The sequence below is a fragment of the Pseudophryne corroboree genome, chromosome 11, assembly GCF_028390025.1.
Source record: "Pseudophryne corroboree isolate aPseCor3 chromosome 11, aPseCor3.hap2, whole genome shotgun sequence".
Lineage (NCBI taxonomy): Eukaryota > Metazoa > Chordata > Amphibia > Anura > Myobatrachidae > Pseudophryne > Pseudophryne corroboree.
Window position 1 is genome coordinate 344,293,359 of NC_086454.1, and position 22,934 is coordinate 344,316,292.

A 22,934-nucleotide genomic window follows, 5' to 3' on the forward strand; every position below is an offset into this window, starting at 1 on the left:
TAGCGGTATCATATGCTCGGTACTGTACCATTATACCTGCATCCTGTCGACATGCACAACTCTCCTCACATGACTTGTGTGTTCATACAGTATATCTCATGTTTATGTCAGTTTTATGTATTTGTTCTATGTCTATCTAGCATGTCGGCACTTGTGGCGCCTCGTCGGTAAAACTTGATGATGACTGCTGGGAGGCAGATACTGGAATTGATCTCACCTGGCCTCGCACTCCTTCACTATGGGCTCACTACTGTCCACCATGCGCAGAACTTCCCGCACGTTCTGCTCCAGCCACGACATGATCGCAGGATCCTTCCAGAGGCTGTGGCATCGTCCGACATACAGGGAGATCAGCTGGGACAGGGCAGCCGGCTGGCTGGGTAAAGACACATTAAAGACAAAATAAACGTCCATATTTTATATGCCAATGACGGACGCACAAAGCTTGTACAGAGTGCTAGAGTGGCTGATGCTTATAATATACAGAGGACGATCAGAGTGCTAGAGTGGCTGATGCTTATAACATCCAGAGAAGGACGATCAGAGTGCTAGAGTGGCTGATGCTTATAATATCCAGAGAAGGACGATCAGAGTGCTAGAGTGGCTGATGCTTATAATATCCAGAGAAGGATGATCAGAGTGCTAGAGTGGCTGATGCTTATAATATCCAAAGAAGGACGATATTATCAAATCAGCTTTGCAAACTTATGAGACGTTAGGCAGTTTTTAGGGGCCAATCACAACAAGGAAGACGTCAGGATAGAGGGTCGGAGGTCAGTCATTTCTGCGCCTGTACTGTGAACCCAAAATCCGCTCTTCTGTGGAAGAATCTGCCCCGCCGACGCACAACTTTAGCCTGATATTTGTCTGACACACAGGGGTAAGAGGTAAGTAGTCCAACCCTAATGCTGTGAGTACACCTAGCAACTACTTTGTGGACTGAACTTATAAAGTGCTACTACAGAGGTGAATGTACGTCCGCCTGCAGAGCTTAGTGTGCATGAAACCACGTTGCGCGTGTTCCGGCAATAAGCGCGCACGTGTGCTGGTGTTTGCAGTGCTGTATGCATTCAGACTGTATCCACTCTTATGATGGGGGCCTGCGGGCTGCAGCAAGTGCTGGGATTTTGGCCATTTTGCTGCTTTTTTAAATAAGGTCATCTTTATTCTTTTTCACAAAAGGAAACAAGAAAGAAACAGAGAAGCAGACAGCGCAATACACAAGAGCGCCCATATACAGGAGGTGTCAGGCCTCAGCAATTTCCAGAGCGGATAATACGGATCAATGCAAAAAAACAGAGAAGGACCCGCAGCTGCACAGGGACCGAGCAGCGGAGAGGGAATAAACTAGGCTCAGACAAATTAATGCGGAGGTCAGAGACTGTCCATCCAACCATCCGCATCAGTCAGGAACAGCAGCAATGTCATCAGTACAAAGAGCTATGGTATCCACAGTCGCCTGTAGGCCAGGAATGCTAGGCCCAGATCTTCTAAGATGTAACTCTCTCTGCACATGTTACATCTGCCCCCCCTGCAGTGCACATGGTTTTGCCCAACTGCTAACACATTTGCTGCTGCGATCAACTCTGAATTACCCCCATTAAACGGAGACAGGCCATAGCTGCGGGTGCAGAGTAAAGCAACACACTGCAAGCTGGGTAGACACTAGACGATATGTCGGCCGATCCCGCGTACTGGAGTGACATATCGGGTACATTGCCTAGTGTGTACCCATGATATGCGCATTCCGGCGGGTAGTTAGGGATTACATGCTGCAGAATGTCACGTAGCTTCCCCCGTCGGACCCGGCATCGGCAAGTGTGTTAAAGTCTTAACAACGTCCATGGACACCGGCACATGACCCTCCCCTCAGCCTCATGGGACTTCTATAGATGGAAAACCAACGTATGCAAATTCTCAGCTGTAAACGTCCCAGACATAAATCCCATTTGGTCAGAATGACTAAAGTGTCAATTTTTTTAAAAGGGAAAACTGTTTAGGTTTTTCCGTTACAAAAAACAAAAAATCACCAAAGTCTCTGCAGTTCCCGAAACTCGCAGGCGGATTCGGTGTGATATATCAATAGACGGTCAGAATCCCGACAGCCCCCCCAAAAAAGTACCCTACCCCTCCCTTGTGGGTGCCTAACCGTAAGCCTCTCCGGTGGTGCCTAACCCTCCCTTCCCCGCTGCCTAAACCTAACTCACCCTGCTTGGTGCCTAACTCTAACCTCCCCTTGTAAGCGCCTAACCCTAACCCCCCCCCCCTCCCCGGTATCTAACCAACGCTTCCCCTCCCTGTACCCTAATCCCCCCCTCTGATGCCTAAACCGAACCTCCAACCCCCTGCAGCAGGGCGCAAGTGCACCCCGCTAAAAGAGCATTCGGGATTCCCGGCATCGATATCTTGACACTAGGATCCCAATCTCCATCGATATTTTGATGCCGGCATTTTGCCGCGGGTCGAGATTCCCGCGTCTGTGTTTCGGTCGGCGGCATTGTAACTACATAGCATCTAGACAGGAAATTTTCCAGGCCGCAGCGGAGGGTCTGTGAGCTTATCACTAGCCCCCTACTGAGTGAGCGCCAAGGTCTGGGGAGGTCAGAGGTCAGGGTGATGTACAAGGGGCGGAACATTTGTGCTCTACCGTGGACAATCTCTTACCAACACCAAATCTTTGCTACTTTTAGGTGAATGTAGTTGTGGAGTTACAATCCAGTTCAAAGAGTCTGAAAGTTCTTTTTTTTATATTGCAAGTTTTTTTCATTCAAAATTTTTTACCTTATTTGGGCGACAGTTCCAAAGAATGCGTGCGAAGCTACAGCGGCGTCGGGCTGAACCCCACAGGCTTCGAGCAGCGGCAGGAGGACTGGAGCAGGGAGAGAAGAGAATCGGAGCAACCAGTAACTGAAGGGTTTGTAACATTATTATTATTATTACTGTGCTGATCTCACCGATTACAGCAGGGTGCCACCGCTCGTGTCATTTACCGTTTACAGTGTTCTCATAGGTCAATACATTGTTTTATTTTATAGGCTGCAGGTGTATCGCTGCATATGAAGGCGTCATACAAATGTTTTTTACATACAGCAAATGCAACTAGGACACATAGTCTAAAAATGTAATTTCAGAACCCATACAAACACAGAAACATACAAACTCCACACAGATAGTGCATTCAAACCGTAGATCTCACTGCTGAGGCCGCGCACTAACCAAGTTGCCGCCGTACGCTACACAAAGCAGCAGGTCCTGATTTCAATTTAAAAAAAACTTTATTACTGCTGCCATTATGCAAACCGTGACAAACACGGCTGGTGACACATAATGGCTCCAGACAGGGATATAAGACAAACTCTGCCACAGGCGGGGCACATACCTCCGGGGAACATTATGAGAGCCTGCTGCAAGAGATGCGATGCTCTGCCATAGGCGGTGCCCTGCTCAGGCTCAGACACCTCCTCCTGCTGGCTGTACTGCAACACTGCCAGGGGGACAGAGAAGGCAAAGTTTGGCAGCTGGGATAAGTTCCGATGGCTCTGCAATGTGAAACAGAACTCACGTTAAGATGACTACAAGTCCCAGCTGCTACCTGTGTGCTAATAGTAATCATACATCTGGAAGACATATAATGAACCAGTCACTCGTTCTGCAGAACTTTTGCACGTTTTGTTGTTTCAGATGGTTGCAGTCTATTAGCTGCGTCCCGATTGCTGTAGCGGGGATTACAGCACCCCCCGCCCCCCCATACCCAGACTCCACGATCTGTCACCCAGATGGCCAGGCAGCACAGATTGGCCCCTTGCAGTTGTAGCTGCATGACCACCAGGCGGTACAACGCTGACCCAACGCTCACTCACCTCCCACTCCTCATACATCCGCCTGAGGAACACGTACTCCCGCGCCCGCAGAGACAGGTAATCAATCAGCAGCAGCATGCAGAGAGGGTCGTTTTCTGGGTCAAGACTGCAAGCAGAACGCAGAGAACATCAGCAAGGGAAAGACAGGTCAATAAACGTCAATACACAAGATAGATCCATCCGCAGGAATGGCTGCACAAACAGGGGAAAACAGACTCTGCCATAATAGGATTTTAATACCTACCGGTAAATCCTTTTCTCCTAGTCCGTAGAGGATGCTGGGGACTCCAAAAGGACCATGGGGTATAGACGTGATCCGCAGGAGCTTGGGCACACTAAAAAGACTTTTACTGGGTGTGCTCTGGCTCCTCCCTCTATGCCCCTCCTCCAGACCTCAGTTATAGGAACTGTGCCCAAGAGAGACGGACATTTCGAGGAAAGGATTTTTGTTAAACTAAGGGCGAGAATCATACCAGCCCACACCACAAACATACCGTACAACCGGAGTAGCAGGAAACCAGATAACAGTATGAACTAACAACAGCTACAAGCTGAACATAACTGATACACAACCACGTGTAACCAAAACTAACCAGTATCACTACAACTGCAAGTAACAGTCCGCACTGGGATGGGCGCCCAGCATCCTCTACGGACTAGGAGTAAAGGATTTACCGGTAGGTATTAAAATCCTATTTTCTCTTACGTCCTAGAGGATGCTGGGGACTCCAAAAGGACCATGGGGTCTATACCAAAGCTCCAGAGCGGGCGGGAGATTGCGGACGATTCTGCGGCACCGACTAAGCAAACATGAGGTCCTCATCAGCCAGGCTATCAAACTTGTAGAACTTAGCAAAAGTGTTTGAACCCGACCACGTAGCTGCTCGGCAAAGTTGAAGTGCCGAGACCCCTCGGGCAGCTGCCCAAGATGAGCCCACTTTCCTGGTAGAATGGGCCTTTACTGACTTCGGCAACGGCAGCCCAGCCGTACGATGAGCGTGCTGAATCGTATTACAAATCCAGCGTGCAATAGTCTGCTTGGAAGCAGGATTTCCAATCTTGTTGGAAGCATACAGGACAAACAGAGCCTCTGTTTTCCTAGTAAAAGGCGTTCTGGCAACGTACATTTTCAAAGCTCGTACAACATCAAGAGATTTTGGGACCGCCACAGCATCCGTAGCCACAGGTACCACTATAGGTTGGTTTATGTGAAACGAAGAAACCACCTTCGGCAGAAACTGTTGACGAGTCCTCAATTCCGCTCTATCCGAATGGAAGATCAAATATGGACTCTTGTGAGACAAAGCCGCCAACTCGGATACTCGTCTGGCAGACGCCAGAGAGAAAAGCATGACCACTTTCCAAGTGAGAAACTTTAACTCAACCTTACGCAAAGGTTCAAACCAGGGAGACATAAGAAATTGTAACACCACGTCAAGATCCCACGGCGCCACGGGTGGCACAAATGGAGGATGGATATGCAGCACTCCCTTCACGAACGTCTGAACCTCAGGAAGGGCGGCCAATTCCTTTTGAAAGAAAATAGATAAAGCCGAAATCTGCACTTTGATGGAACCCAATTTCAGGCCTGCATCCACGCCTGCCTGCAAAAAATGGAGAAACCGACCCAAGTGAAATTCCTCCGCAGGAGCTGCTTTGGTTTCACACCACGACACATACCTTCTCCAAATACGGTGATAATGTTTCGCCATAACCTCCTTCCTAGCCTTAAGGAGAGTGGGGATGACCTCCCCGGGAATACCTTTCCGAGCTAGGATTTGGCGTTCAACTTCCACGCCGTCAAACGCAGCCGCGGTAAGTCCGGAAACACGCAGGGCCCCTGCATTAACAGGTCCTCTCTTAGAGGAAGCGGCCAAGGATCTTCTACAAGCAATTCCTGAAGATCCGGATACCAAGCCCTCCGTGGCCAATCTGGAACGACGAATATCGCCTGAACCCTTGTTCGTCTTACGATCCTCAGCACCTTTGGAATGAGAGGAAGCGGAGGGAACACATACACCGACTGAAACACCCACGGAGTTACCAGGGCGTCCACTGCACTGGCTTGGGGGTCCCTTGACCTGGAACAATACCTCGGAAGCTACTTGTTGAGGCGAGACGCCATCATGTCTATCAGAGGAATTCCCCAACCCCTTGTCACTTCTGCAAATACTTCTTGATGAAGTGCCCACTCTCCTGGATGGAGATCGTGTCTGCTGAGGAAGTCTGCTTCCCAGTTGTCCACGCCCGGGTGGAAGACTGCTGACAGAGCGCTCACGTGCTGTTCCACCCAGCGAAGGATTCTTGTGGCCTCCGCCATTGCCGCCCTGCTCCTTGTTCCGCCTTGGCGGTTTACGTACGCCACCGCTGTTATGTTGTCCGACTGGATCAGGACAGGGAAACCCTGAAGAAGGTTCTTCGCTTGCAGCAGGCCGTTGTAAATGGCTCTTAACTCGAGAACATTTATGTGGAGACAAGATTCCTGGCTTGACCATTTTCCCTGGAAATTTCTTCCTTGAGTGACCGCTCCCCAGCCTCGGAGACTTGCATCCGTGGTCAGCAGGACAAAGTCCTGGATTCCGAATCGGCGTTCCTCTAGAAGGTGAGAGCCTTGCAGCCACCACAGGAGAGAAATCCTGGCCCTGGAAGATAGACTTATTTTCCGGTGCATGTGCAGGTGAGACCCGGACCATTTGTTCAGCAGATCCCACTGAAACACCCGGGCATGAAACCTGCCAAACGGAATGGCTTCGTAAGCCGCAACCATCTTCCCTAGCACCCGAGTGCATTGATGAATCGACACACTTGTCGGCCTCAGCAGCTCCCTGACCATAGTCTGGATTTCCAGAGCCTTGTCCTCCGGAAGAAACACTTTCTGTAGCTCCGTGTCTAGAATCATGCCCAGGAAGGGCAGCCGAGTGGACGGGATCAACTGAGACTTTGGCAAATTTAGAATCCAACCGTGATGTCGCAGAACCGACAGGGAGAGATCCACATTTCTTAACAACTGGTCCTTGGACCTCGCCTTTATTAGGAGATCGTCCAAGTACGGGATAATTGTGACCCCTTGCTTGCGAAGGAGAACCATCATTTCCGCCATTACCTTGGTGAACACCCTCGGGGCCGTGGAAAACCCAAACGGCAATGCCTGAAATTGGTAATGACAATCCTGTACCGCAAACCTCAAGAAGGCCTGATGAGGAGGGTAAATCGGGACGTGCAAGTAAGCATCCTTTATGTCGACTGACGCCATAAAGTCCCCCCCTTCGAGGCTGGAGATCACAGCTCGAAGCGACTCCATCTTGAACTTGAAAATTTTCAAGTATGGATTGAGGGATTTCAGGTTCAGAATCGGTCTGACCGAGCCGTCCGGCTTCGGCACGACAAAGAGGCTCGAATAGAACCCTTCCCCCCGTTGGGACGGGGGAACCGGCACCACGACCCTCTGTTGACACAACTTTTGTATCGCCGCATTTACCACTTCTCTTTCGGGAAGAGAAACCGGCACGGCCGACACGAAAAAGCGGCGGGGGGGGCGGGGGCATCTCCTGAAACTCCAGTTTGTACCCTTGGGACACTATGTCTAAGACCCAAGGATCCAGGGCCCATTGAAACCAGACCTGACTGAAGAATCGGAGACGGCCCCCCACCGGTACGGACTCCCGCAGGGGAGCCCCAGCGTCATGCGGTGGACTTGGTAGAGGCGGGGGAGGACTTTTGGTCCTGGGTGCCTGACACTGCAGGCGACTTCCTTCCCCTTCCTCTACCCTTTGAAGCGAGGAAGGACGAGCCCTTCCCTCTCCTGTATTTATTAGGCCGAAAGGACTGCATCTGCTGATGCGGTGCCTTTTTCTGTTGTGCGGGAACATAAGGAAGAAAATACGACTTACCCGCAGTATCGGTAGACACCAGGTCAGCAAGGCCGTCAGCAAACTAGACAGTACCTTTAAAAGGGAGAGCTTCCATATTCTTCATGGAGTCGGCATCAGCAGTCCATTGATGAATCCACAGCGCCCTCCTGGCCGAGACCGCCATGGCATTGACTCTTGATCCCAAGAGGCCAACATCCCTCGCCGCATCCTTTAGGTAATCTGCAGCGTCCTTGATATAACCAAGAGTCAAAAGAAAGTTATCCTTATCAAGGGTATCCATATCAGAAGCTAAATTATCAGCCCACTTAGCAATAGCACTACTCACCCACACCGACGCCACAGCAGGTCTGAGCAATGCACCAGTATTAACAAAAATGGACTTCAATGTCGTCTCCAGCTTGCGATCCGCCGGATCCTTGAGAGCCGCCGTGTCAGGAGACGGAAGCGCCACCTTCTTAGACAAAATGATAGAGCCTTGTCAACATTTGAAGACGACTCCCATTTTTCCCTGTCATCAGAGGGGAAAGGATACGCCATGTAAATTCTCTTGGGAATCTGCCACCTTTTGTCAGGTGACTCCCAAGCCTTTTCACAAAGCGCATTTATTTCATGAGAGGGGGGAAATTTTACCTCAGGCCTTTTCCCTTTAAATAAGCAAACCTTGTGTCTGGAACAGCAGGTTCCTCAGAGATATGTAAAACATCTTTTATAGCCACAATCATATACTGAATACTCTTAACTACCCTTGGGTGTAAAGTAGCCTCATTGAAATCGACCTCGGAATCAGAGTCCGTGTCGGTATCTGTATCAACCATCTGATTAAACGAGCGCTTTTGTGACCCCGAGGGGGTCTGTATCTGAGACAAAGCGTCCTCCATGGATTTCCTCCATGTTTGTGTCTGAGAATCAGATTTATCAAGCCTCTTAGACAATAAAGCCACATTAGCATTAAGAGTACTTAACATAGTAACCCAATCAGCAGTCGGCTGTGCCGACAGAGCCATTTCCAGCCCCTTTTCTGCGCCCCCAGTAATTTCCTCCCGGGGAGGAACACTCAGCCTCAGACATGCCGACACGTAGTACCAACACCCCCACACTCACACTGGCCAATAAAGGGGACAGCCTACAGGGAAGCCCGGAGAGAGAAACACAGAGAGAGTATGCCAGCTCACACCCCAGCGCCCATATACTACACAAGTATAATATATGTCAGGAGCGCTGTAAATAACAAAAAAGCACCCCCCCTCCCCCCCGGTTTTGCTCCCTATTACTTGTGAGGAGCTTGGAGCTCCGGGCCAGCGTCTCTGCAGCAGCTGCTAAGCCCCGCCCCTTCCCGGGGCGCTTCAGTCCCGCTCAAATTTGAAATCTTTATACTGGGGGGGGGGGGGGTTAATATATACGGTGCCCGGGCACCGAATACGCCTTTAGCTAGTCCCATTGACCTCAGTAACTGCTGCCCAGGGTGCTTACCCCCAGCGCTCTGCACCCTGCAAGTGCCGTTGGTGATGTGTGTGGGAGCATGGAGCGCAGCGCTACCGCTGCGCTGTACCTCCGTTACTGAAGTCTTCTGCCGTCTGAAGTCTTCGGTTCTTCTAATACTCACCCGGCTTCTGGCTTCTGTGAGGGGGGTGACGGCGCGGCTCCGGGAACAAGCAGCTAGGCGAACCAAGTGATCGAACCCTCTGGAGCTAATGGTGTCCAGTAGCCTAAGAAGCAGAGCCTTTAACTCAGAAGAAGTAGGTCTGACTTCTCTCCCCTCACTCCCACGCTGCAGGGAGCCTGTAGCCAGCAGGTCTCCCTGAAAATAAAAAACCTAACAAAAGTCTTTCAAGAGAAACTCAGTAGAGCTGCCCTAGTGTGTGTCCAGTCACTCCTGGGCACAAAGTCTAACTGAGGTCTGGAGGAGGGGCATAGAGGGAGGAGCCAGTTCACACCCAGTAAAAGTCTTTTTAGTGTGCCCAAGCTCCTGCGGATCCCGTCTATACCCCATGGTCCTTTTGGAGTCCCCAGCATCCTCTAGGACTTAAGAGAAATACTATTACACTGCTTTGTATTGATTATTAATTCAGCTCACAAATACGGCTGCTTGTATAGAGGTTACCTGCGTGTTCTCATAGTAATCATGGCTCGGAGTGTGCACTCACCTGAGGATAAGTTTACAGAACTCCAGAGCAGTCCGTGGGCAGCCTCTCTTCTCCAAGAATATCATGTGTTTGAAAAGAGCCAAGAAAAATCCTCTGTTGGGAGAGAAAGGAGCAAAATGAAGCGGACGGAACATCAATGTACAGTATTAACGTTATGTCGTACACAGGTATAGCTGTCACCAGTCTTCCTGCATCAGTTTTACAGGAGCCTCATATAACTACCCATTACCCTAACTCAGTCTGTGGCTTCCTGCTGCCTTCATTCCCCTCCTCACATCATGTCACTGCCCCTGTCACATGCAGCCGTCTTCAATGACACATCACTCATATCCTGATATACTCTGTGCTGCTGGGGGACCCTGATCCTCCCACTATATAACTCTGTCTGTGGCTTCCTGCTGAATCCATTCCCCTCCTCACATGATGTCACTGCCCCCGTCACATGCAGCCCTGTCCTCACTGACACATCACTCATCTCCTGATATACTCTGTGCTGCTGGGGACCCTGCTCCTCCCACTATATAACTCTGTCTGTGGCTTCCTGCTGAATCCATTCCCCTCCTCACATGATGTCACTGCCCCCGTCACATGCAGCCCTGTCCTCACTGACACATCACTCATCTCCTGATATACTCTGCGCTGCTAGGGACCCTGCTCCTGCCACTATATAACTCTCAGTCTGTGACTTCCTGCTGCCTTCATTCCCCTCCTCACATCATGTCACTGCCCCTGTCACATGCAGCCCTGTCCTCACTGACACATCACTCATCTCCTGATATACTCTGTGCTGCTGGGGACCCTGCTCCTCCCACTATATAACTCTCAGTCTGTGGCTTCCTGCTGCCTCCATTCCCCTCCTCACATCATGTCACTGCCCCTGTCACATGCAGCCCTGTCCTCACTGACACATCACTCATCTTCTGATATACTCTGTGCTGCTGGGGACCCTGCTCCTCCCACTATATAACTCTCAGTCTGTGGCTTCCTGCTGCCTCCATTCCCCTCCTCACCTCATGTCACATGCAGCCCTGTCCTCACTGACACATCACTCTTCTCCTGATATACTCTGTGCTGCTGGGGACCCTGCTCCTCCCACTATATAACTCTCGGTCTGTGGCTTCCTGCTGCCTCCATTCCCCTCCTCAACTCATGTCACATGCAGCCCTGTCCTCACTGACACATCACTCATCTCCTGATATACTCTGTGCTGCTGGGGACCCTGCTCCTCCCACTATATAACTCTCAGTCTGTGGCTTCCTGCTGCCTCCATTCCCCTCCTCACATCATGTCACTGCCCCTGTCACATGCAGCCCTGTCCTCACTGACACATCACTCATCTCCTGATATACTCTGTGCTGCTGGGGACCCTGCTCCTCCCACTATATAACTCTCAGTCTGTGGCTTCCTGCTGCCTCCATTCCCCTCCTCACATCATGTCACTGCCCCTGTCACATGCAGCCCTGTCCTCACTGACACATCACTCATCTCCTGATATACTCTGTGCTGCTGGGGACCCTGCATCTCCCACTATATAACTCTCAGTCTGTGACTTCCTGCTGCCTCCATTCCCCTCCTCACATCATGTCACTGCCCCTGTCACATGCAGCCCTGTCCTCACTGACACATCACATCTCCTGATATACTCTGTGCTGCTGGGGACCCCGCTCCTCCCACTATATAACTCTCAGTCTGTGACTTCCTGCTGCCTCCATTCCCCTCCTCACATCATGTCACTGCCCCTGTCACATGCAGCCCTGTCCTCACTGACACATCACTCATCTCCTGATATACTCTGTGCTGCTGGGGACCCTGCTCCTCCCACTATATAACTCTCAGTATGTGGCTTCCTGCTGCCTCCATTCCCCTCCTCACATCATGTCACTGCCCCTGTCACATGCAGCCCTGTCCTCACTGACACATCACTCATCTCCTGATATACTCTGTGCTGCTGGGGGACCCTGCTCCTCCCACTATATAAAATAAGCAATGTTCATAGTACATTATAAGTCTGACATAAGCCGGTGGTGGCAACAGACCTGTTTTCTGTCCGGCAGTAGTCCAGCCTGCAGGTCCCACTGGTGAGGCTGAACACAGGGTGGAATGCGCACTCCAGACTGTAGAGGGCTCTCTCTGTAAATCAGACATGTACAGTATTACGCTTTACAATCAGGAATCTTTGCCCTCACGGAAAATCTGCAAGACGTGATATTTACCAACTAGGTCTCTGGCCATTTCTTGGTCTTCCTGCAGCCGGCACACATCGCTGAGCTGCAGCAGCGAGTCCACGTGATAGGGGTTCCCCTGAAGGAGCAGCTGCGCCAGGGAGTAAAGAACGGTAAATACAGCACAGATAAGAGACACGGACTGGGCGATACAAGTAAATGTGAGTATGAAGCACAAACATCTCCACGGTATAGGAGAGACACAGTCCATCCATGGCTCCGCAGCTCAGGATGGACAGGAAGATGCTCCCACTGCAGCAGAGAATGGGTGACCTGGGCTGGACAGGGGACGGGTGACGTACCACAATGTTGTTGGGATCCATAGACTCCACAGCGTCCAGGAACTTGAACTGCACCTGCTGGTAGTCTCGCTGGTGCTCGAAGGTGAAATACTGGACCCCTCGCTTGGTCTCCAGGAGACTCATAGTGATGCCTGAAATGGAAACACCCATGAGCATAGGACACTGGGAAAATCAAGCTGCTATAGTAACGCTCCTAAGATATCAGTGAGGAGCCAATATGGCGTATCTGCTCCCATCTCCTAGGTAACCGCTGCCGCTGTAATGCCGTGTCATGGCCTCGTTACCTTTGGTGATTAGTGTAATATGATGTCCCAGCGTCCGGTCACCATAGCGATACTGGACTGCCCTGACAAGATTGATTTATTCTCAGGGTGGGACCCCTCAGATATCCAATTCTCCACAGCCCTGTCCTTCGTAGTCTTCCTTCATTTAATTTTCCTCATATACCATCCCCAAGTATATGAGACATTTATTAAGGGAATGGAGCTTCTTTAGGCCTTCAACAATCCTTGAAAGGTCTACACAGAGTAAATTAGGCACCATGCTCTGACGGGTTCCAGCACAGAAATGCCTCAGGAACTTGGGCCCTCACCAGCATTCCTCTCCAAACTTTGGGACTGGACAATGGGGCTCAACAGCTGCTTGTAGGGTTTCAGCCACGGACTGTGGTGGGAGCCATATTGTCCCTGAGGTAACTGAGTGAGGCCCTGGCTCAGACATAAGACACTTCCCTGAGTCGACGCACTGCTGGATGGGCAGGAGATAGTTTTATACATGGACTCTTCCTTTCTGCCCTCTCTTACCATGCTATGCAGCCCTTTGTACATACCGCCCAGCCATCAGTCTCCTCCATCATGTTCATAGTTACACCTTCTAGCATCTGTGTATGGTCCCCCCTTCACTTCCCGTGGCTTCCGTCACTGTCCGCAATCTCCCCTTAGCTACTCCTTCCAATGCGGCCCGGTGACCAGAGCGCGGGAGGCGGTGTTATTGCCATGTTGGCGGCAGAAGGTGAGAACCTTGTGATTACCACCCTTAGGAAGACTCCATCCAAATTCTCAACTCATCCCTAGCTGCAGCTTCCCAGTCCTCCTAGCATTCCTTACCAAGCATGTGACATTCTGCTGCCCCCTTATTATTAAGCAGCACCTTATATTCCCGCTGCACCCTCCCGATCGGGATGCAGGTCTTCCGTACCCTTCTCAGTTCTCCAAGGACCCAAAACTATCTGCCTGATCCTAATGTGTCTACTCCGGTAAACTGTACAGTCTTCACAGTGACACGTTATCTCCTGGCCTAGTTAGGTGTCTGACTGTAGTATGTGAGGTTGAGAGTTCGAGTCCTAGGTATGGCTGGTTGGGCAATGTATGTTTTAAATACATTATTTCCACATTGGGGTGGTCCCCTCGCTGGTACAAGTATTCTGATACAGCTATGCCACTCACTGACAGATACCCCACGAACGTGTTATACTATCAGTAAATACACTATACTGTACGTATGCATCTGTAGCACCCATCTGCCATTCTCTCCCCACTCTATACAATCGCACTGTCTGTATATCAGGGCAACGACAAACAATGATGCCATATATCTAGCCGTCTACAGGCGGGTGTTGGAGGAATAAGCCAGGGATTCTTTTACAGCTGCAGAGAGAAGCAGTACAATGTTATGGTGGAAATAGATCTCCTCGCCATGGTATGTCTGATATCAGACAGCTTCTTCTGGGTTCAGAGACACCACAACTAGGTGACACTCTGCAGACAGCCTGGCAATGACAGCAGACACTACAGAACGCCAGCCGCCAGCCGGATAATGAGCCAGAGTCATCTCTATCACTGGTGCTGCACTAATTGCCTGATCCGGGCTCTGTATATAACCAGTCTGTGCCAGTAACGGAGGGAACGTTGGGTCTTTCATGCCAGCACATGATTCCTTTGATTTCTAGGAACAGTGGAACTGAAGCTTTAGGTCACCAGACGTTCTGTTCCTGCATTTCTCCAGCTTTTGTGGCGTCGCTGTCACATTTTGTTTTCTACGAGCAATGAGCAGATTTTCCCTATTTTTAATTTATACTACATTGCGGGGAATTCAAGTGCCGGCAATTCCCCCAAATGTTCATTACTCCTGCAAAGGTGGTTCGTTTATGGCGTTACGTCATGGATGTGCCCCAGTCATGTGTTCCTGACCACACTTTACTGCTGTGTGATGCCACGTGCTCCCCTGTTTCACCATACCCTGTAGGGGCTCAGATGTTTGCCCCGTGACAACATAGCAGTCACAGCCAGCGTAGGAAAATTGCGTAGAAGCGGTGTGAGATGTCGCCACGGTTGGCTGGTCATTCTGTGTTGCCCGATACAGAGACATGCGCTAGTGCCGCCGCAGATGTGAATGTGTACGCAGAAACTGTGCGAAAATATGCAGATGCCGCAGGCGCTTGGATTTGCACTGAGACGCCAAGCGGTGGCGTACAAAAACGCAGCATCAGACCCAGATAAGTCGATTATCGAACTTCTGACTAGGTCTAAGTAAGACGCCATTGCAGGTAAGTGCAGGATCACAGTCGCAGGCGGAGAAACACCTGCATGCTGTCGCCATTTCTCGTTACCGCGCCAAACCTTCCCTGACTGTCCCTCACTTTGCGAATAAATCATGTGACCGCTGACGCAAGATGAAGTGACATCACTTCCTGGAGCTCTCATCCCGCCTTCCTGCAGCTCCCCACTGGGACTTATTGAGGGTTTTTTTAATGGTGCCCTTAGCTGCAGACGACGAGCGAGACTGCGCAGTTTTAATGTATACGCCGACAACCAGTTCCGCTCGGCATCTGCAGCGAAGGAGCTAAAATGCTGCAGAGGCACTGGGAGAAATGTTACACAAACTCCCCCCATAGCCCCTTTATAAGCCCCCCATAATACCATCAGACGCTCACCTGTTTTACTGAATCTCGGCCAGGTGTTCTGTGGGGATGTGAGCCAGGTGCTTCTGTGATGCGGCCGCTGCCTCTGGCGCTGCCTGCGAGGTGGAAGAAAGACGATAGCATGACTAGTATAAAATAAACATATTGGAAAGATACAAAAACACACACGGTGGAGTCACATTATTATGTCCGCCAGCTAATAGCCAGAGTAACCGCCGTGTGCAGCGCGGACGGCAGCTAGATGGGCTGAGCTGTCGCTATGGACACGCACGGTCATTGTGACGGTGAGCTGCGTCACTGCAGCGTGTCGGTCGTCCTCGCACCTTCGTAGCCGACGTTCACCTCTCACATCAGTGGCACGTGGTGCTGCGCAGTTTTCACGTCGGTTATTCACAATGGCGCCATTTGTCCAGTCACGATACGCCTTCACCGCAGCAGCACGCGGACAGGTCACACACTGCGCTGTCAGAATACCGAGGGCCTTGGCCTGAAAGCCGATAAAATCATCTCTTTCTGCAACGCGGATAAATCGCCCCTTTTACCCATGACAGCAACGAGTGATATGTGTGCAGACAGCTTATAGCACAACTTATATACCCACCAAGCCAGCGCACACCTTATATACCCACCAAGCCAGCGCACACCTTATATACCCACCAAGCCAGCGCACGCCTTATATACCCACCAAGCCAGCGCACGCCTTATATACCCACCAAGCCAGCGCACGCCATATATACCCACCAAGCCAGCGCACGCCTTATATACCCACCAAGCCAGCGCTCGCCTTATATACCCACCAAGCCAGCGCACGCCTTATATACCCACCAAGCCAGCGCACGCCTTATATACCCACCAAGCCAGCGCACACCTTATATACCCACCAAGCCAGCGCACGCCTTATATACCCACCAAGCCAGCGCACGCCTTATATACCCACCAAGCCAGCGCTCGCCTTATATACCCACCAAGCCAGCGCACGCCTTATATACCCACCAAGCCAGCGCACGCCTTATATACTCACCAAGCCAACGCACACCTTATATACCCACCAAGCCAACGCACACCTTATATACCCACCAAGCCAGCCCACACCTTATATACCCACCAAGCCAGCGCACACCTTATATACCCACCAAGCCTGCGCACACCTTATATACCCACCAAGCCAGCGCACACCTTATATACCCACCAAGCCAGCGCACACCTTATATACCCACCAAGCCTGCGCACACCTTATATACCCACCAAGCCTGCGCACACCTTATATACCCACCAAGCCAGTGCACACCTTATATACCCACCAAGCCAGCACACACCTTATATACCCACCAAGCCAGCACACACCTTATATACCCACCAAGCCAGCACACACCTTATATACCCACCAAGCCAGCACACATCTTATATACCCACCAAGCCAGCGCACACCTTATATACCCACCAAGCCAGCACACACCTTATATACCCACCAAGCCAGCGCACACCTTATATACCCACCAAGCCAGCGCACACCTTATATACCCACCAAGCCAGCGCACACCTTATATACCCACCAAGCCAGCGCACACCTTATATACCCACCAAGCCAGCGCACACCTTATATACCCACCAAGCCAGCGCACACCTTATATACCCACCAAGCCAGCACACACCTCATATACCCACCAAGCCAGCGCACACCTCATATACCCACCTCTAACAGGCCAGGCATAACCGTCCCGCGCTCCGCTCTGCGCTGTGTAGCAGGTAACGGAATAGTGCTTATGTCAGCAATATCACTAACATCGGGCGGGAAAGACCCCAGTATGAGAGAGACACCGAGTGGGATTACTCCCTAGAAGTCCAGTGCAGGATGTTCTTACTGACACATTTCTATCACGCTAAGAGCATTTGTTACAGGAACACAAAGGGGGGGATTCAACTGCCGGCGAATCCCTTTGCCCAGCCCGAATCAGCGCGACAATAGCTACGCGGTACGGCAGCCCAATCTCGCACAGACGTGTTAGCTGCACCATAGGGCAGCGAGCACTTTTGTGCAAATCTGGCACTCAGCCGGCCGAGCGGCAACAGCAATTTGCACCCTTCGCCTGCAGTTGAATTCACCCCATATTAGCCTTCATCTTCTACACAAAAACCGTCAGGATTGAATAGAAGAAATCTGGCACGCCCCTGAAACGAAATGGTAATGACAGAACTCAGTATGTATCGTTATTTTATTAGGCAGTAATAGTTAATTAGGCAGACGCCTGTTTGTATGACAGAGCTCGTACACCCTGACATTCCTGGCTTCCCGTTATACAGACGTAGGGCGTTAATGTTTTATGGTGTTATATTTCAGAGACTGCAATAAAGCATTACCTGGGGGTGACACCATGTACCCTATTACACCAAAGTAATAACTTACCTGTAAATAAGGTACTTTATGTCCCCATACTGAGCTATCGCTTTTCAATCATCCAGTCACCATTAATCTAATTTACCGTCTCAGATCTGTTGTTCTCACCCCTAAGTAGACATGAAAGCAGGACACGCAGTCTCAGAGCTCACCTCTGCTCTCCCATCACTGCCCGAGAACCAAAGTATTTCTTCAGCTCCGTCTCTGGGTTCAAGCTCCTACAAACAGGGAAATGGGGTGTTAGAAGGGACAGGGGCAGGTAGGTTGGTCCGTTCAGCGATTGCCCATTGGAGTTTACCTATCCTTGTCATTATGCTAAACAATACAGCTCACTAAATGAAATCATCTGAGCCCCTGGCAGCCTTTTACGAACATTGGTCTTCGCCCTCTTGCAGACAGTGCTAGGTGATTGTTTAGTATACACTAGCCACAACACTCTGGAAAGACTTGCTGTGTACTGATCTGGCAGTGACTCCTGTATACTCTTTTGGTTGTTCCCATATCCTGATTATATATTCTGTGTACTAGACTCTCCCTGCGATTATTGATCATACTTTTGACCATTCCCAATCTGCCTTCTAACACTGTGTATTAGAGCTATAGAACACACTTGGCCAAGTTTCTGTCGGACTCTCTTGCTATTGGGATGTCTGCGTATATAATATAATGTCTTTGAAGGTCCATACACACTAAACGATAAAATGAGCGACGTCGCTCATTTTCCCCCTCCTTGAGCGACGTCGCTCTTTTTATCGTCAAATGTGTATGCCGCCAGCGACGACCGATGCGCGGCCTCGCGGGTCGGCAACGATCGTCGCTGTCGGTAGGGCATGCATGGAGGATGTGGACTGTCGTCCACGACCTTCATGCAGGGCTGGCGGAGGCGTGACGTCACTGAGCGATAATATCGCTCAGTGTGTACAGTCGGTCGCCGGCTGTCTGGCCCAGGAGGGGGAAACATTAGATGATGTCACTCACAGAGCGATATCGTCTAATGTGTATGGGCCTTAACATTGGTCAAAAAAACATTGTGAAGTCTTAAATATTGGGTTGGAAACACTGATGGTTTCTGATGTTAGCCAATATTTCTAATCATTTGGAGCAATCTAGCAACATGACACCCCAAGCAAGGGATTTCAACATGAAACCTCCTGCACCATATTTATACACTTAATGTTTGAGCTGTCAATCATTCTGTACTTTATGTGCACCTTACAATTCAGTTAAATCCCCACGTATTTAAAACATACATTGCTCAGCCAGCCATACCTAGGACTTAAACTCTCAACCTCACATACTACAGTCAGACACCTAACAAGGAGCTACAGTGTTTGAACTGGCATAGGAAGCCTGGTAATTCTAAGTACCTGAAACTATTTGGTAATTGCTACTTTAAACCTTTGCAGCTAAGCAGGTCTATGCAGTGTGCAGACACTTACGCAAGAGCAAATATCTCCATGTGTTAGATGTCTTCTCCATGTCTTAGGTGTCTGACTGTACTACATGAGGTTGAGAGTTTGAGTCCCCTTAAGGGCATGCTGAGAATAGTCTGTTTCAAATACAAGGTGAGATAACTGAAGATGCACATATCTCCTATATGTATAGACACCAATCAACGAGCCTGCCTGCCCCAGAACCCCCAACACAACTGATCCCAGGACTGTGCAGAAGGACTGTGATGTTCTCTCTCTCAGCCTTTACCTGTGCTCCACATATAACAGGGGGCGGCTGTCTGTGCTTCCATTATTCTGGCTTTGGTAGGTGAAGCCATTGGTATTTTCTATGCTCTCCAGAATACTGTCAATATTTTCCAGATCATCTCCACCCTCTAGAGCGCCATCTGGCTGCAGAGGGGAGAAACACAAACTGGTCAGTAGTGAAATCTGCATGATTTTATACATATAACACACAATGGCCCTCATTCCGAGTTGTTCGCTCGTTAGTTTTCTTCGCATCGGTGCGATAAGTCGCAAACTGCGCATGCGCAGTGTTCGCAGTGCGTCTGCGCCAAGTAAATTTGCAAAAAAGTTAGGTATTTTACTCACGGCTTAGCGAAGAAATTTCTTTGTTCTGGTGATCGTAGTGTGATTGACAGGAAGTGGGTGTTTCTGGGCGGAAACTGGCCGTTTTATAGGGGTGTGTGTGAAAAAACGCTGCCGTTTCTGGGAAAAACGCGGGAGTCTCTGGAGAAACGGGGGAGTGTCTGGGCGAACGCTGGGCGTGTGTGACGTCAAACCAGGAATGAAAAGGACTGAACTGATCGCAGTGGCAGAGTAAGTATCGAGCTACTCGGAAACTGCGAAGAAATTTCTAATCGCTATTCTATTCGCAATTTTGCGAATCTTTCGTTCGCTATTCTGCAAAGCTAAAATTCACTCCCAGTAGGCGGCGGCTTAGTGTGTGCAAAGCTGCTAAAAGCAGCTAGCGAGCGAACAACTCGGAATGAGGGCCCGTGTACGCTCAATAATACATCTGTACACCGGATTGTCGATGCAAATATCTAATCGGCTGATCATGTGGCAGCAAGTCAATGCATAAAAGCAGCAGACATGGTCAAGAGGTTCAGTTGTTGTTAAGACTAAACACCAGAATAGGAAAAAATAGGATTTTAATACCTACCGGTAAATCCTTTTCTCCTAGTCCGTAGAGCAGGCATTCCCAACCACGGTCCTCAAGGCACACCAACAGTGCAGGTTTTAGTGATATCCAGGCTGCAGCACAGATGGTTAAATCAAAATAACTGACCTACTAATTAAATCACCTGTGCTGAAGCCTGGATATCACTAAAACCTGCACTGTTAGTGTGCCTTGAGGACCGTGGTTGGGAATGCCTGCCGTAGAGGATGCTGGGGATGCCAAAAGGACCATGGGGTATAGACGGGATCCGCAGGAGACATGGGCACACTAAAAGACTTTGACTGGGTGTGAACTGGCTCCTCCCTCTATGCCCCTCCTCCAGACTCCAGTTATAGGAACTGTGCCCAGGGAGACGGACATTTCGAGGAAAAGGATTTTTGTTAAACCAAGGGTGAGATACATACCAGCTCACACCACAACACACCGTACAACTGGTTTACCAAGAAAACCAGATAGCAGTATGAACGAAAAACACAGCAACAAGCTGAACATGACCGATACACAACCTTCGTGTAACCGAAACCAACAAGTAACAATACAACTGCAAATAACAGTACGCACTGGGATGGGCGCCCAGCATCCTCTACGGACTAGGAGAAAAGGATTTAGGTATTAAAATCCTATTTTCTCTTACGTCCTATCGGATGCTGGGGACTCCAAAAGGACCATGGGGTCTATACCAAAGCTCCAGACCGGGCGGGAGAGTGCGGACGACAATGCAGCACCGATTGAGCAAACATGAGGTCCTCATCAGCCAGGGTATCAAACTTGTAGAATTTAGCAAAAGTGTTTGAACCCGACCACGTAGCTGCTCGGCAAAGCTGAAGTGCCGAGACGCCTCGGGCAGCCGCCCAAGATGAGCCCACCTTCCTGGTAGAATGGCCCTTCACCGACTTCGGCAACGGCAATCCAGCCATAGAATGAGCGTGCTGAATCGTATTACAAATCCAGCGCGCAATAGTCTGCTTGGAAGCAGGATTTCCAATCTTGGAAGCATACAGGACAAATAGAGCCTCTGTTTTCCTCACAAGAGCCGTTCTGGCGACATAAACCTTCAACGCTCTTACCACATCGAGAGATTTTGGCACCGCCACGGCATCTGTAGCTCCCGCACCACAATAGGTTGATTTATGTGAAACGAAGAAACCACCTTCGGCAGAAATTGTTGACGAGTCCTCAATTCCGCTCTATCCACATGGAAAATCAAATATGGGCTCTTGTGAGACAAAGCCGCCAATTCCGACACCCGTCTGGCGGACGTCAAGGCCAAAAGCATGACCACTTTCCAAGTGAGAAATTTCAACTCAACCTTTCGCAAAGGTTCAAACCAGGGAGACATAAGAAATTGTAACACCACGTCAAGATCCCACGGTGCCACGGGTGGCACAAACGGAGGATGGATATGCAGCACTCCCTTCACGAAAGTCTGAACTTCAGGAAGGGCGGCCAATTCTTTTTGAAAGAAAATAGATAAAGCCAAAATCTGCACTTTGATGGAACCCAATTTTAGGCCTCCATCCACTCCTGCCTGCAAAAAATGGAGGAAACGACCCAGCTGAAACTCCTCCGCAGGAGCTTTCCTGGCTTCACACCACGACACATATTTTCTCCAAATACGGTGATAATGCTTTGCCGTGACCTCCTTTCTAGCCTTAAGGAGAGTGGGGATGACTTCCCCGGGAATACCTTTCGAGCTAGAATTTGGCGTTCAACCTCCACGCCGTCAAACGCAGCCGCGGTAAGTCCTGAAATACGCATGGCCCTTGCAGTAACAGGTCCTTTCTGAGAGGAAGCGGCCAAGGATCTTCTATGAGCAATTCCTGAAGATCCGGATACCAGGCCCTCCGTGGCCAATCTGGAACGACGAGTACTGCATGGAACGCTTGTTCGTCTTATGATCCTCAACACTTTCGGAATGAGAGGAAGTGGAGGGAACACATATACCGACTGAAACACCCACGGAGTTACCAGGGCGTCCACTGCACTGGCTTGGGGGTCCCTTGACCTGGAACAGTACCTCGGAAGCTTCTTGTTGTGGCGAGACGCCATCATGTCTATTTGAGGAATTCCCCAACGCCTTGTCACTTCTGCAAATATCTCTTGATGAAGAGCCCACTCTCCCGGATGGAGATCGTGTCTGCTGAGGAAGTCTGCTTCCCAGTTGTCCACGCCCGGAAGGAAGACTGCCGACAGAGCGCTCACGTGCTTTTCCGCCCAGCGGAGAACTCTTGTGGCCTCCGCCATCGCCGCTCTGCTCCTTGTTCCGCCCTGACGGTTTACGTACGCTACCGCTGTTACGTTGTCCGACTGAATCAGGACAGGTAGACCTCGAAGAAGGTGTTCCGCTTGCAGAAGGCCGTTGTAAATGGCTCTTAACTCCAGAACGTTTATGTGGAGACAAGTTTCCTGGCTTGACCATTTTCCCTGGAAACTTCTTCCTAGCGTGACTGCTCCCCAGCCTCGGAGACTTGCATCCGTGGTCAGCAGGACCCAATCCTGGATTCCGAACCTGCGTCCCTCTAGAAGGTGAGAACTTTGCAGCCACCACAGGAGAGAAATTCTGGTCCTGGAAGATAGACTTA

At 50.2% G+C, this 22,934-nt stretch overlaps 1 protein-coding gene across 1 annotated transcript in view; it reads right to left on the bottom strand.

Moving 5' to 3' along the window:
- TCF25 (transcription factor 25) overlaps nt 1–22,934 on the bottom strand; it is a 60,882-nt gene that overhangs the window by 11,112 nt on the left and 26,836 nt on the right. Inside the window, exons 4-14 of the mRNA XM_063945938.1 lie at nt 19,417–19,559; nt 17,868–17,933; nt 15,333–15,415; nt 12,401–12,531; nt 12,090–12,189; nt 11,913–12,006; nt 9,877–9,969; nt 3,861–3,966; nt 3,380–3,539; nt 2,782–2,869; nt 218–376 (exon numbers count right to left, since the gene is read on the bottom strand). Coding sequence (XP_063802008.1) covers nt 218–376; nt 2,782–2,869; nt 3,380–3,539; nt 3,861–3,966; nt 9,877–9,969; nt 11,913–12,006; nt 12,090–12,189; nt 12,401–12,531; nt 15,333–15,415; nt 17,868–17,933; nt 19,417–19,559 — 1,223 coding nt within the window. The remainder of the gene's footprint in view (nt 1–217; nt 377–2,781; nt 2,870–3,379; nt 3,540–3,860; nt 3,967–9,876; nt 9,970–11,912; nt 12,007–12,089; nt 12,190–12,400; nt 12,532–15,332; nt 15,416–17,867; nt 17,934–19,416; nt 19,560–22,934) is intronic.